This window comes from Dendrobates tinctorius, unplaced genomic scaffold, assembly GCF_039654945.1.
Source record: "Dendrobates tinctorius isolate UK_male_01 unplaced genomic scaffold, ASM3965494v1 ptg000125l, whole genome shotgun sequence".
In the NCBI taxonomy this organism is placed as follows: domain Eukaryota; kingdom Metazoa; phylum Chordata; class Amphibia; order Anura; family Dendrobatidae; genus Dendrobates; species Dendrobates tinctorius.
The window spans coordinates 14,585,080-14,601,010 of NW_027361793.1; the positions used below are offsets into that span (position 1 = coordinate 14,585,080).

The 15,931-nt window shown below is 45.4% G+C and overlaps 1 protein-coding gene across 9 annotated transcripts in view; it reads left to right on the forward strand.

Annotated features, from left to right (window-relative positions):
* ADAM23 (ADAM metallopeptidase domain 23) overlaps positions 1 to 15,931 on the forward strand; it is an 889,186-nt gene that overhangs the window by 199,797 nt on the left and 673,458 nt on the right. For all 9 annotated transcript variants that reach the window (XM_073541893.1, XM_073541894.1, XM_073541897.1 and 6 more), the window contains exon 3: positions 3,702 to 3,778. In XM_073541893.1, coding sequence (XP_073397994.1) covers positions 3,702 to 3,778 — 77 coding nt within the window. The remainder of the gene's footprint in view (positions 1 to 3,701; positions 3,779 to 15,931) is intronic.

Genomic DNA, 15,931 nt, shown 5'->3' on the forward strand with positions numbered 1-15,931 from the left:
CACCACTTTTAACCTGGTTCTCCTGTCTCATGTCCTTGTTGAAGCGATCCTTCATCGAGCGCCAACGGACTCTTAATCTCTTCACTGTGAAGGGGGAAAAAAAGGAAAAAATTAATTGTAAAACAATGCACCTACATTTACAGTTTCAATGGCGCGTCACACCACATTGAAATACTTACAAAAATCATTTCTGGTACGTGGCGTGGCACGTTCCCAATCATGCAACAGCGATCTGGCCAGTTCTTCCCAGAGTCTTTGAATCACAACAGTGTTGGAGTGCTGATGATCACGGGTGTCCCACAACGGTACTCGCTCTTGCACAAGGTTAATGAGTTGATCGTTGTCAATGTCCTGTTTGGCCTCTTCTCGTTGTGGAACCTATAGATCAAATAAAACAAAACAATTTTAAGTAAAACTGAAAAAAAAATCAGTTACAACTCTGATGAAAAGAATACTTACACCCCGTCTTTCCTCCTGAGATACATGAGATCGATCATTTCCACTCGACTGCTCCTGTTCTTCATCAGTGGAAGGTATCTGTAAAGAAATGACATAATTTAACACAGGTATAGTATTGCCAGTCACTACATACAAATCAGTATAACAAATGTGATTATATAATGTTTGTCAGGTCCACCCTGGGAAGAAGTCAGTTCTTCACTTGACATGGTTGAAGAACAGACAGCAGTCAAGTGGAACACTACAGGAAAAAAAAGATAACAAAAGTTAAACTTGTTAAGAGCCAAACACAATGTAGCCAAAAAATGGACACCAATACTTATATTACAGGCAGTAGTCCAACAGCAAAGCAGTCAGCACAGGTCAGGGACGGACGGCAGGACCAGGATAGACGGCAAGCACCAGGAGAGACGGCAGCTCCAGGAGAGACGCCAGCACCAGGAGACAACCAGTCTAAAAGGAACAGAAATTTTTTTTAAGAGAGACAGACATTTTCAAAGCTTCTATACTTACATAGACAGTGTTGTCCACACCAGGACGGCTGCACCAGAACAGACGCCAGCACCAGGAGAGATAGGAGCACCAGGAGAGACGCAAGCACCAGGAGACAACCAGTCTAAAAGGAACAGAAAAAAAAATTGTTCAAAGTGCAGACTACAGTGAAAGAGACAGACATTTTCAAAGGTTCTATACTTACATAGCCAGTGTTGTTGTCAGATCCAGCGTCTTGAAAGTAATGGCCTTGCAGTTTCCACACTTCCTTTTATATACAGCTTTGTTTTGGGGGTGGATGAAACCATTTCCTGAACATGCTCATTTTGAAGTACGCATACGTATGGAATGCATTGTACACATGTCCTTGTGTACGCATGCATTCCCACGGACAGTAATGCGTTTTTTGACGTACTCATCCACATGTGCATGGTTGCGCATATTTTATGGATTTTTGCAGCTACAAAAATGCAACATGTTGCATTAGCCGCGCCCCACCGCACACCGCAAAACGACGCGTACCAAAAGCATGCGAGCGCAGGTCCCTGCATACACCATGTTAAGTATATGTACGCGTGACATATGCGGCTCTATGTGTATAAAGCGCTGCGCACACAGACGCAAATGTGAAACCAGCCTTAGATGGCCGTTCAGTGATTGGCTGCAGCAATGATGTCTTCTGTAGTTGAGACATCACCACTTCAGCCAAAACACAGAGCAGCAGAGAGGTTGTGGTACACTCCAGTAGGGTGAGAACTTATCTGTGTTTTTTGTTTTACATTTATGGAATTATTTAGGCACCACTTTCGTGAAAATGAAAAACTCCTTTAGGCTATGTGCCCACATAGCGATTCTCATGCAGAATAAACCTGAGCAGAATCGCACACCCTGCTCCCGGGAAAACGCATGTGTTTTTTGACGTGCTTTTGTAAGCATTTGTCAAGTGTTTTTGCATGCGTTTTCCTAAGTGTTTTTGCCCATATAATTGATGGTATGCGGAATCGTGTGCGATTCCGCAAAATTAATGAACATGCTGCGTTTTTAACCGCTAAGCGATTCCGCAGCGGTTAAAAACGCACCATTGGCACAACATGTGCATTTTATATTACAAATCCATGGAATGCTTTTTTTAAGCGTTTCTGCAACAGAAACGCTTGTCTAAAAGCGCTGCAGAAACACTTAAAAAACGCTTCATGGGCACACAGCCTTAATGTTTTACTTGGGTCTCAAAACAAGTGAAAGATAAAATAAGGCAATTTTATTCCCATCTCCAAGGTCCTACCCAGTATATAGTAGGTGGGACTTTAAGAAGCACCTTTTCTCCAAATTTTTTTTTGGGGAAAATGGGGGTTTGTCTTATTGACCGAATGTAGCTTGCTGGGAGGCGGCGGCAATACTGCAGGCGATACTGAGGGCCCTGTACTGGGATGAGGGGGTGTTCAGCGGTGCCATGCTGCAGGGAGATGCTGCAAGTCGTAGGCTAGTAAGAGGGGATGTTCTATGGGGATAGGTGGTGAAAGGGCACCTCTAACATTTTGTGAAAGCACGGAGCTCGTCTCCCGAGATCTTGTCTATCGAGATGTCAATCTGCGCATGCGCCACCTACGTTCCAGAGTCCACCACATTGAAAGCATGAGAGTGCAGGGGCTTCAGGCTTTCACAAAATGGAGCCTCTGCACCACTGAACACTCCTTTCTACCAGCCTGGAATGGGACTTGCAGCATCACCCCACAGTGTCGCACTTCTGAACACCTCCTGTGACCCCACTCCACCACGGCCCCCCGCCGGTAAGCTGAATTTGGACTGTAAGACGGTCCCACATTTGACGCATTAAATTATTTTTTCTGATTGTCCTCCTGAAAATTTGGGGTGCATCTTATGGTCCAGTGTGTCTTGTAGTCTGAAAGAATACAGTACCTCTAATTAGAAATGTAGTATAGTTTTTCTTATTCACTATGTTGTTTACCCCAGGAGCAGGGCATTTCAGTAGCTTAGATATCCATAGTCTTAACTAACTATTGTCATTATGAGTCGTCGTAACCATGGATACGTAAGCTACTGCAATGCCCTTCACATGGGGTAAGCGACATAGTGAATCAGAAGAACTATAGTACATTTCTAATTGGAGATATTGGTACCTGGACCTGTTGAAGTGTAGTGTGTACGTGAAAACTGCCATAGTCAGCATGATCACCCGTGCTCCCCCTGCCTCCATGTCTTTTTATGCAAGTAATAAAGACCTATTTTACCCATCAGTGTCCTCAGAGTCCCACCCTTCACCTTCTGTTCTGCATATCTGATTGGACGTATTTGCTAATATTATTATTGCACCAACTACATATTGGGATAGGATCTTGGAGATGGGAATACCCCATTAAGCAGAAACCATGGCATTAACATGCTATATTCTGGCTGGTGATGTTCCAGTGGAATAATGGTTAGATTGCTGTAACAAAGGCAAGCTTCTAATCTTGGGGGAATACTTACTCGGTCAGTAGTTTACTGGTCAGGAAATCAAAAAAAGATTTCAATTGTATATAAGAGGATGCTTTTGGAAATAATGGAGGGGTAATGCATCATACAGCACAGACTGGCTGGCTCACATGTAGTAGTATTGATGTGAGGAAATGGTAATTACAAAATGAAATGACATAAATAATTCTAAAGTGATGTTAATCTCATGACTAGTAACTTTTAAATATTTTATGTTTATTACATGCAAGTTATGACATATTTCTTTTCACTTTCAGGCTGTGCATCTTGCTCAAACTAGTTTTCAGATAGAGGCCTTTGGTTCCAAGTTTATCCTTGACTTGTCATTGAATAAGTAAGTGTAAAAACCTGTGAATGGAGCATGTATTTATATCACTTCTACACAGTAAAACCAAATAATGCATGGTATACATTTTTTTAAACTTAGTTTTCTGGGCTTTTTTTTTTTTAACAAACTGAATTTTGTTACCTGAACAGTTCTGAATGTATCAAATGCAGGGGCCTTCAGGTCTGTATATCACTTTAGAAATAATGGAGTTACTTCAAAAAGCGTGGAAAAAACATTAATTCTTCAAACTCTTTTTCTCCTGGGTCAAGTAAATCCAGCAATCACAATACATATATGTTAATATTGAAGTGAAGTGGTAGGATAAAAGAAGTAATAAAATGTATTGATACATTGCTTTGACAAAGTCACTATGATTAGATCTTTGAAGATCCTGCAACTAGATTTCCCACCAGAAATGACACATTAATTGATAGTTTCTGTAACTTAAAATTCTATCCATTCTGCATTGGAAAACCCTAATTTATTTTATAACTAAACTAAATGAAGCTGTACTGAATGAAAATTAATTCAAAGGTACTCTTAGGCAAACTTAAAGGGGTATTCTCATCTCCAAGACACTATCCCAAAATATAGTATGTGTAATGATAATATTATTATCAAATGTCTCCAATTAGAAATGTAGTATAGTTCTTCTGATTTGCTATATTGCTTGTCCCATGTGCAGGGCATTGCAGGACCTTAGGTATCCATGGCTGCGACTAGAGTTGAGCGACTTTTGTTTTTTTAGGGTCGAGTTTCGTTTCATGAAACCCGACTTTTCCAAAAGTCGGGTCTAGCAAAATCGGCCGACTATAGGGAAAAGTCGGGGGTCCGACCGAAACACGAAACCCAATGTAAGTCAATGGGGAATTAAAGTCGGCAGTGAGAGGAGGACAGGAAACACACCTACAGTGCCCATTTGAATGCCAAAAGCATCAATTCTTATTACTTAAGCTTGTCAACCTTAAATTTACTTCATAATACTAGTTACGCACTGAAAAATGGGGATTATTTGGCTACATTTGTGGGGGGGTAGGGCTGGCTCCAGGTTTTCGTGGGCCCAGGGCCAAAGAGCGCCCCTTTAACACATACCACAACTCATGATGCTCCGATACGGCAGAGAAATAGCAGTATAGTACAATGAAAAATACTTCACTTCTTACATCTCATGACTGATATCCATTTTAAATTCTCCAATACCTCCAAAAATGGACAGTATATAACTCCATACAGTATTATGGCCAGCGCTTAGTGCGCTATACAGAGTAATGAGGCCCATATATTTCTCCATATGGAATCATTGATCCCATATAATGTTTCAAACCGTAAATGATGAGCTCCACATAATGCTATAGTATATGTTGGTCCCAATGGATGAAGCTCCACTGTCTTATGGGCCCAAATAATGCTCCATATCTACTGCTCTAGTGTATAATGGGCCCTGTGAATGCTGCTCCAGTGTCTGATGTCCACCTTTGGAATGCTCCAGTGTATGGTGGGCCCCATATATCATTCACCAGAGTATAGTGCTCCCCAAAAATTGCTGTCCCAACATTGAAAGCAATTACATAAGTCTCCTTGCTAGGGAATCCCTGCACTACTCTGAACTCCTTGTCGTCCCCATCTTCCAACTCACTGCACTTGGCTGTTTAGGCCCTCCCACCGGCAGAGACACTTTTGCGTACTATGCGGTGCCCTGTGCCAGTGCCATCGCCCATGAGTATGCCCCCCCACCTGCTCAAGAAACCTGCACTTTCATCTGCACCTTCCTCTTTGTCACCGTGTAAGGTGGTATAGTATGTGGGAAGGGGAACCTGAGTTTCCTCTGGGTCAGATTTTGGCAGTGTAGAGTGCGAGGGGAATGTAGTGGTCTGGGTCAATGTACCAGCAGCATCATCCAGCAGTGGCTGGGCCTCAGTGCACTTGTGGCGTCCCCAAGAGTACGGTCGCCACTGTGGCATTACCTTCCTCCTAGGGAGTGTGTTGTCAAGCTTGGGAGCAACGAAGGATCTCTCTAGCAGTAAAACCAACACACAACACATTTCCCACTCCAGGCTAGCAGGGAGACCTCTGAACCTGACTGCTGAGGAGCTGCTCTCTGTGGTCGGGAGGAGGTAAGTTAGGGCACTCTGTGCAGGGAAGGGGAAGTGTGTGGACGTGAGAAGGGGAGCTGGAGGATGAGCAGAGTTAAGGCTCACTCCTAGCTGGAGCGCATGGTCCCGATTCCGGTCTCCGAGTTTGTAGGGACACTGACGTTCCTGCAGCAGAAACCGGGGGAAGTAGCAGCTATAAATGCTCTGTACCCAACTAAGGCTCGGAGGCCCCAGCATCGACGTGTGGGAGCCAGAAGGAAAAGGCTACAGCTGTCTGCCATACAAGTAAAGTCTGAGGAACATCTGTTAGACAGGAGGCACTTCAGTGAACCACGGTCCTGTGAGTGCTTCCCCCACAAGCGCTAGAAAGGAGACGTTCAGGAAGGTACATGTTGGCGGAGTGTTGGAAGGGAGCTTTCCATTTTGGTCCTGGAGGTTGGCTGAGGTCCTGACCCGGAGGACACAGCACGGAGGCAGGCATCTGTGTAACCTGCAGACTGTGAGTAAAGCTTTGGAACTGCATGCTCTGGTGTCCTACAGTTATTCCAGCACCGCTACATCTGGGTACCAGCACCTACACCGCCTGTGCCTTTCCCCATCACTACATCTACACTTCCCTGGGACTCCAGCTCCACCTGTGGGGAGCTTCACCATCTTTGCTGCACAACACCATCAGTCCCAGAGGATCTGCATGCAGCGTCGGCCTAACATCTATGTTGCCGAACACCACAGGTGGGGTCAAACTATCTATATAAACTCTTTACCATTATACCACGCCATTTACATGGGCGCCCAGGGCCACCGTCCGGGTCACCGCTGCTGTGACACATCCCACTGACACCGGCCCGGTACCGAGTACCCCACAGCCCTGGGAGGGCGACCCATATCCCGACTGCTGATCGGGCGTCGTTATTCCCACGAACCTCCAAACAGCGTCCATGTAGGCAAAGTTTTTGGTTTTTGGGGGCAGTATGATTGCAAAGCTGAACCTTAAAGGAATGTCCAAAAGGGCACCACCAGGAGTGGAGCCTGTGGCTTAATTGGACTCCACCCGGGAAACCACAACCATGCCACCTAAAGAAAAGATGCACACTTTGAAAGCTTTGTCGATTCTGTGTGTGGTCTGGTATGTGTGTTTGTAGTTGTGCTAGCGATTTCTCAGCTTTATTCCGTTAACAACCGAGACTCCGGCATGCCCCCGCAGTACGCGTCAAGCTTACTAGAGGGATAAGTGAGGCTCTGGCACGTGAGATCAAGCAATAACAGGTCTAGCATTCCCGTACATGTCCAGGGCTGCATGCACGCTACACTGAAAGGACCAGCTTTTGTCGCTTACAGGTGCAGATAACCTGCTGAACTCCGTTAGTGATGGGGATCTGGGATTCAGATTATTCCCCGCGAACGATGATTTCCCAGTAAGTTCAGGTCAACTGCAATTCCGGAGTTAGGCCTAACCGTCATTCCTGAAAAAATTATGTGTCCAAACCACAGGTGCTGTAGCTTGCTTAACAGCTTGGCAGCCGTTCTCAGGCCCAGTATGGATTCAACAACATTGTAGAAAGTTGATAAAGGGTACAGTTTCACCGGATAACACGTATATATGTAGCCTAGTTTACACATTAAAAATATATGTCTATAGATCAGGAGGCAGACTCAGATGTTCTCAGGCCCAGTATGGATTCAACAACATTGTAGAAAGTTGATAAAGGGTACTTTATCACTGGATAGCAGGTATATATATAGCATAGTTTAAACATGTAAAATCTCCGTGTTCTCAGTATGGATTACACAGCAATCTAAAAAGTGAAAAAAGGAAATGCATTTGAGGCGTACACAACTATATACTTTTGGTGTTATTTTTAAATCTTCATATATATTTCTGTCTCAGTAATACAGTCCAGCCTCTCCGCAATAGGAAATGAGATGCATACAGTTACTGACATAAAGGCTAGTGATTGCAGAAATCTAGGAATTTACTATTCACGGGAAAAACTTCTGTCACAATTCTCATAGGTGATGCTGACTCTCAATTAATTTGTATGTTGAGACAGTGAAAACATTTTTTTGTGAATAAAGTCTTGCTGTATCGCACTTCCGTTGATTCCATCACTGTTACTCATCTCAATCAAATTTTTATCACAGGGAGCAATGTAAACATGGTGCTCACTGGCTATCATGATCTGTCACGTAACTTTGGAGTGTAAAAGACAGAAGCCACAGGCCGTAGGCGATTCTATTTGATTGGCATGAGAGGGCACATTTTAAAATGTGCGCCGGAATGTCACACGTTTGTGAGTAGGAAAACTGTGAAAGCTGATGATAAACCACCACTGCATGTCATTGTGAGTCGACGTCCATAAGAAATGGAAGCCATTGATCATCTGGAGCTAGAGCCCGGCCAGCAGGACAGGGCATAGCTACATCTTAACCATCATCTTTCAGTTCAATCAATTTGTAGTGGCACTCCCAGTGAAGGATTTGACAGCCCAGACTACACAGCGGAGGAGCAGGGAGAGGTAAACATTGCAAATGCTGGGGCCCTGCCCAAGCAAGGGGGGCAAACTCATGGGCGTCGGTACTGGAACTGGGCCCCTCATAGTACGGCGGTGTGTCTGACGGCGGGTGTGCACCACCACCATCAGAGACACTTGATTGCACTATGAGGGACCCTGTGCCAGTGCCCGTGCCCAAGAGTCGACCTACCCACCTGTCCAGGGCAACGGCACTCGCACGGTTTCGTGTGCTAGGTGGTGACCCCGGCCATGGGGGGGGCAGCCCAGTTAGGGTGGTTTACAAAGTGGCATATGTTGATGTGGGACATTCAGCTGCTGAAAAAGGCGAAATAGGTTAAGTTCGCGGAATAGGAGGAGGACCAAAGCAAGCCATTTTTCTGGCAACCTATGTGTCATCAAGGGAAGGTGGGACAAAATCCTTGGAAACCCATGCATGGTTCATTTTAATGAAGGTTAGATCATCCACATTTTGGGTTGACAGACGGGTCCTTTTTTCTGTCAGGATTGATCCAGCTGCACTGAAGACTCTTTCCGATAGCACACTTGCAGCTGGGCAAGCGAGCTCCTGTAAGGCATATTGTGCCAATTCAGGCCAAGTGTCCAGTTTAGCGGCCCAATAGTCAAAGGGGAATGACCTGTGCGGGAGAACATCGATATGGGAGGAAAAGTAGTTTGTAACCATAGTTGACAACTGCTGTCTCCTGTCACTTTCCATCGATGCAGTATTACCAGTTGTGTGAGCGGTACTTGAAAAATCAGTCCACAACATTGTCATGAAACCCCTGTCTCCAACGCCACTTCTGCTGTGTGCACCACGAACACCTCTGCCAAGCTGCCCCCGGCCCGTACGGCTCGTGTGAGAACCATCACCACTGCTGTGTGCTGGGAATGCCTCAAACAACCGGTTTACCAGAGTTGCTTGTTTGTTAGCCAATATTAGGTCAAGGTTCTCCTGTGGCATGATGTTTTGTAATTTGCCTTTATAGCGTGGATCCAGGATGCTGGCCAACAAGTAGTCATCATCGTTCATCATTTTGGCAATGCGGGGGTCCCTCTATAGGATCTGCAAGGCATAATCTGACATGTGGGCCAATGTTCCCGGTGTCAGTGATGCACTGCGAGTGCTGGTTGGAGGAGCACTTTCTGGCAAATCCACATCCCTCCAGTCACGCACAAACCCTGTACCAGACATTGCCACACCAACATTTTCACTTGCCCCACGAGATGCATCCTCCTCCCCTAAGTAATCATCCCCATCATCATCCTCCTCCTCCTCTTCTTCCTCCACCTCGTCCAGGAGAGGTCCCTGAGCAGACAATGGCTGAATGTCATCAAGGATTCCCTCCTCCTCTTCCTCCTCATCAACATTGGCTGCAGACGCCTGCTCCTTAAGGTGCGTCAAAGTTTGCATGAGCAGACGCATAAGTGGGATGCTCATGCTTAGGATGGCGTCGTCTGCGCTTACCAGCCGTGTGCATTCCTCAGAACACTGAAGGACTTTACAGAGGTCTTTCAGCTTTGACCACTGCACACCTGTCAACTCCATGTCTGCTCTCAAAGTGCCTGGCCGTGTATCCTCCCACAAATGCATTATGGCCTGCCTCTGTTCGCTCAGCCGCTCAACCATGTGCAGGGTGGAGTTCCACCTTGTTGCAATGTCGATAATGAGGCGGTGGTTGGGTAGGTGAAGCAATCGCTGCAGCTTCTGCATACGAATGGAGTGTACAGGCGACCGGCGGATGTGCGCGCACAGTCTTCGCACCTTCTGGAGCAGGGCTGTTAACTCCGGATAATTGTTGAGGAAGCACTGCACCACCAGTTTCAAGGTGTGAGCCAAGCAAGGTATGTGGCTGAGTTTTGAAAGGGCTATGGCTGCCACAAAATTACGGCCGTTATCACTAACTACCTTGCCTGCCTCAAGATGTATACTGCCCAGCCATGACTCAGTTTGTCGCTGAAAGTACTCGGCCAGCACCTCAGCGGTGTGTCTGTCGCCCAAACATCTGCAACACAGCCTGCTGACGCTTTCCACTAGCTGCTCGATAGGGGGACACCTAGTGCAACAGTGGCAGCTGCAGATGGAGTGCTCGTACGACTGCGCTCTGTGGATGAGCTTTCGCTTCTGGAGGAGGAGGGTCGAACGCCTACAGCCAACTGTTTCCTATACCGTGGGCTAGGCAGCACTGTCCCACCACCGCTGTCCCCTGTGGACCCCGCATCCACCACATTAACCCAGTGCACAGTGATGGACACGTAACGGCCCTGGCCATGCCGACTGGACCATGCATCTGTTGTGAGGTGCACCTTTCCACTCACTGACTGCTTGAGTGTATGGACAATGCAGTCTTTCACATGATGGTGGAGGGCTGGGATGGCTTTGCGAGAGAAGACGTGGCGACTGGGTAGGTCATAACTGTGCTTTCCACCAACCGATATGGCATCATCTCTAACTAAATTAGTTTGGCAATGTGGGCGTTCAAACCCAGTGTACGCAGATGAGAGACTGAGTACTTTCTTGACCTACTCATAGTCTCTGGGAGGGTGAGCTGGACTTGAGAGCTGCATATGGTGGAACTAGCGGTGGACAGGGCGGACTGAGAGAGGGTTGATGATCTTTCTGATGGCCTAGATTCAGTCTTTTGTTGATATAACAGTGCGATTCCCTGACTGCTTTGGCCTTGCAACGACACCTCAACATTTGCTGCTGTGCTAACCGGTGGGCTTACAGTGGGGGAAACAATGTATCGTTGCTGACTACCTTCTTTGTGATCAGTTGCACATATTGTACTTGAGGTTTGGTGTTGTGTCCACGCTTGCAAGTGCATGCTGGTTAAATGCCTAAGGCGCCCCCGCACCTCGGCGGCTCTCCCTAATCACCCTGTTGACTCCTATCTAAATGACATCAGGTTGGAGTACAACAGATGGCCGGGGACAAAAATATAATAGATAATAACCCCATGCCACAAACCACCAAGACAAAAATATATAAGGAATAGTAACTGGAAAAAACTCTAATTTTTGGCAGATTTGTAAACATTTTCTTTGGGAGGAAAAGGGGTCTAAATAACTCTATTTAGGTGTCTCCCTGCCTGACAGCGGAGCTTTTACACCCTACGTTACTCTGGTGCCCCCGCTCCACGTGGGCTGACCCTTACTGACCCCTACACTTCTCTCCCGGAAAGGAAAGAGGGTGTCAGAACATATGGCCAAGGGAGACAGGGGTAATAACTTAGAATTATCCCTGAAAAAATCCCCCCCAAAGACAAAAAATGTTTTAATAATAATAGAAAAAATAAATAAATAAATAAATAAATGTATCTGCAAACTGATGTATACAGTGTATGGGATAATAGTGCATTAGCAAAGGCAGTTGCAAGTAAAGGGGGTAAGATATCAATCAGAACAGATACACAATCATTTAAATGTTCTTAAGCAGCATTAATGTACATTTCTCACATCACAAAACGCTGCTATTGCCTCTAATCCCCAACAACACATTTTTCATATTGCATCATGCCCAAAACAATGAGCCATTGATCGCTCAGGCTCAAAATTGCAATGTCCCAAAAAAAAAAAAAAAAAATCAGCAAATTAACAAATATGTAAGAACTTAGCTCATGGCCACTGAAAAATCACCTCAATATACACTCACTGGCCACTTTATTAGGTACACCTGTCCAACTGTGTGTTAAGACTTAATTTCTAATCAGCCAATCACATGGCGGCAACTCAGTGCATTTAGGCATGTAGACATGGTCAAGACAATCTCCTGCAGTTCAAACCGAGCATCAGTATGGGGAAGAAAGGTGATTTGAGTGCCTTTGAACGTGGCATGATTGTTGGTGCCAGAAGGGCTGGTCTGAGTATTTCAGAAACTGCTGATCTACTGGGATTTTCACGCACAACCATCTCTAGGGTTTACAGAGAATGGTCCGAAAAAGAAAAAAAATCCAGTAAGCGGCAGTTCTGTGGCCGGAAATGCCTTGTTGATGCCAGAGGTCAGAGGAGAATGGGCAGACTGGTTCGAGCTGATAGAAAGGCAACAGTGACTCAAATTGCCACCCGTTACAACCAAGGTAGGCAGAAGAGCATCTCTGAACGCACAGTGCGTCGAACTTTGAGGCAGATGGGCTACAGCAGCAGAAGACCACACTGGGTACCACTCCTCTCAGCTAAGAACAGGCATCTGATGGCTACTTTCAGTAGGATAATGCGCCATGTCATAAAGCTCGATTCATCTCAGATTGGTTTCTTGAACATGACAATGAGTTCACTGTACTCAAATGGCCTCCTCAGTCACCAGATCTCAATCCAATAGAGCATCTTTGGGATGTGGTGGAACGGGAGATTCGCATCAGGGATGTGCAGCCGACAAATCTGCGCCAACTGTGTGATGCCATCATGTCAATATGGTCCAAAATCTCTGAGGAATGCTTCCAGCACCTTGTTGAATCTCTGCCACGAAGAATTGAGGCAGTTCTGAAGGCAAAAGGGGGTCCAACCCGTTACTAGCATGGTGTACCTAATAAAGTGGCCAGTGAGTGTATATAGTAGGCGGGGTGATAGTACTTTGACAAAGGCAGTTTCAAATAACGGGGGTAAGGTATCAATCAAAACAGATATACAACCATCTGAGTATTCTTAAACAGCATTAATAAACATTTCTCAAATCACCAACCGCTGCTATTACCTCTAATCCCCCATAACAGCATATTTTCATATTGCTTCATGCCCAAAAACAATAAGCCATTGATCACCCGGCTCAAATTGCACTATCCCCAAGTATTAAATCAACAAAATTGACAAATATGTAAAAACTTAGCTCATGGCCAATGAAAAATCGCCTCGACGCGTTTCCCTCCCGTAAAAGGAGTTCATCAGGAGGCTCATGATGTATTAAGAATGCTCCCTCCGAGCATCAGATGTCATGCCTGGTTGCAGGTTTTGTGATGTGAGAAATGTACATTAATGCTGCTTAAGAACATTTAAATGATTGTGTATCTGTTCTGATTGATATCTTACCCCCTTTACTTGCAACTGCCTTTGCTAATGCACTATTATCCCATAAACTGTATACATCAGTTTGCAGATACATTTATTTATTTTATTTATTTATTTATTTTTTTCTATTATTATTATTAAAACATTTTTTGTCTTTGGGGGGGATTTTTTCAGGGATAATTCTAAGTTATTACCCCTGTCTCCCTTGGCCATATGTTCTGACACCCTCTTTCCTTTCTGGGTGAGAAGTGTAGGGGTCAGTAAGGGTCAGCCCACGTGGAGCGGGGGCACCAGAGTAACGTAGGGTGTAAAAGCTCCGCTGTCAGGCAGGGAGACACCTAAATAGGGTTATTTAGACCCCTTTTCCTCCCAAAGCAAATGTTTACAAATCTGCCAAAAATTAGAGTTTTTTCCAGTTACTATTCCTTATATATTTTTGTCTTGGTGGTTTGTGGCATGGGGTTATTATCTATTATATTTTTGTCCCCGGCCATCTGTTGTACTCCAAGCTGATGTCATTTAGATAGGAGTCAACAGGGTGATTAGGGAGAGCCGCCGAGGAGCGGGGGCGCCATTTGCGTATCAAGAGGGTGCCAACCTCCGCTGTCAGGTAGGAGAGAGATATAGGGCCCTATAGGGACAAATAGGTTTGTGACCCTCTACCTGACATTGGAACGACTCTCTAGTGTTTGTGGCTGGATCTTGAAAATCAGCAATAAGCCTATTTTTGTTTGCCTGTTTTTTGAAGTTTTGAAAACTTTTTAATGATTGGTTAATAAAGTATCTTTGAAGGATTGATTTTTTTTGTATATGAGCCGTTGAATAATTAATCCAGAATTATATTTATTAAGAATTTTTTTTAAATGCCTAAGCATGCAACTGGTATTCAAATTTTTCAGATTTTTCCCTCGGCTAAAGGTCTTTGCGCACTTCTTACAGATAACCTTGGCCTGATCATGAGGACTTTGTTCAAAGAAGTGCCACACTGCACTCTTCCTACTTTGGAAGACATTTTGCGGCCTAGCACGCTGTGCTATTTTGACCGTCTGAACAAACTGTCCAGATTTTTGGAACCTGTCTTTGGAGTGCTCCGGGCCTGCCAGATAACAGCTGTTGCGATGTCGATGTCTGCTGTGGATGCTCCTCCTCCTCATCTGAGCTATTGGAAGCAGCACTCTCTTCCCCCAATAGATGCCAATCTGGGTCAACAACTGGGTCATCCATCACCTCCTCTTCAATGTCATGTGCACCTTCCTCTGTGTCACCGTGTATGGTGGTATAGTATGCGGGAAGGGGTACCTGAGTCTCATCAGGGTCAGAATCTGGCTCATTACACTGCGAGGACAATGTACTGCTCTGACTGAATGTACTAGCGTAATCATGTATCAGTGGCTGTGCATCAGTGCACTCCATGTCAGATTCATCTTGGCCTGGGTAATTCACCATTTCACTTGATAACCCAGGCATGGTATGTGAAAACAGCTCCATGGAGTAATCAGTTGTATGCCCTGCGTCATCCTTCAATCTTGGTTGGGGTGAAGGACACAAGGAAAGGTGTGGTTCATGAACATGAGTCTCCAATGACGACTCAGTGCTTTTATTTTTTACAACTTCAGAAGAGGAGGCGATAGAGCTGGAGGCTGAGTCAGCAATGTAAGCCAAAACTTTTTCCTGACGCTCTGGCTTTAAAAGCGGTTTGCCAACTCCTAGAAAACTAAGCCTTCAAGGCCTTGTGGAGCCAGACGATGACGCAGGCTCAACACCTCCTGCATTCGGTCCTATTTTGCTTTTGCCACTGCCATCAGATCCACCACCAACACCATCATTACCAGCTGGCAACCCCCGCCCAATTCCACGGCCTCTTTCACCAGCCTTCCTCATTTTTGGTAAAAATGTACACAAAATCCCACAAACTATATAGTAATGTAAAACAAGGTACAAGATGTATATAGGACAGGGGAGATGTAGAATTTCTGAACACACTTGTGGACACTGTTGGATTGTGTGAGGCCCAGTGAATATCACACCTCTATGTCACAGGCTCAGTGTCGCAGGTGTGGAAAATGTCACTATAGGACAGGGGAGATGTAGAATTTCTGAACACACTTGAGGACACTGTTGGATTGTGTGAGGCCCAGTGAATATCACACCGCTATGTCACAGGCTCAATGTTGCAGGTGTGAAAAATGTCACTATAGGACAGGGGAGATGTAGAATTTCTGAACCCACTTGTGGACACTGTTGGATTGTGTGAGGCCCAGTGAATATCACACCGCTATGTCACAGTCTCAATGTCGCAGGTGTGAAAAATGTCACTATAGGACAGGGGAGATGTAGAATTTCTGAACACACTTGTGGACACTGTTGGATTGTGTGAGGCCCAGTGAATATCACACCGCTATGTCACAGGCTCAATGTCGCAGGTGTGAAAAATGTCACTATAGGACAGGGGAGATGTAGAATTTCTGAACACACTTGTGGACACTGTTGGATTGTGTGAGGCCCAGTGAATATCACACCGCTATGTCACAGGCTCAATGTCGCAGGTGTGA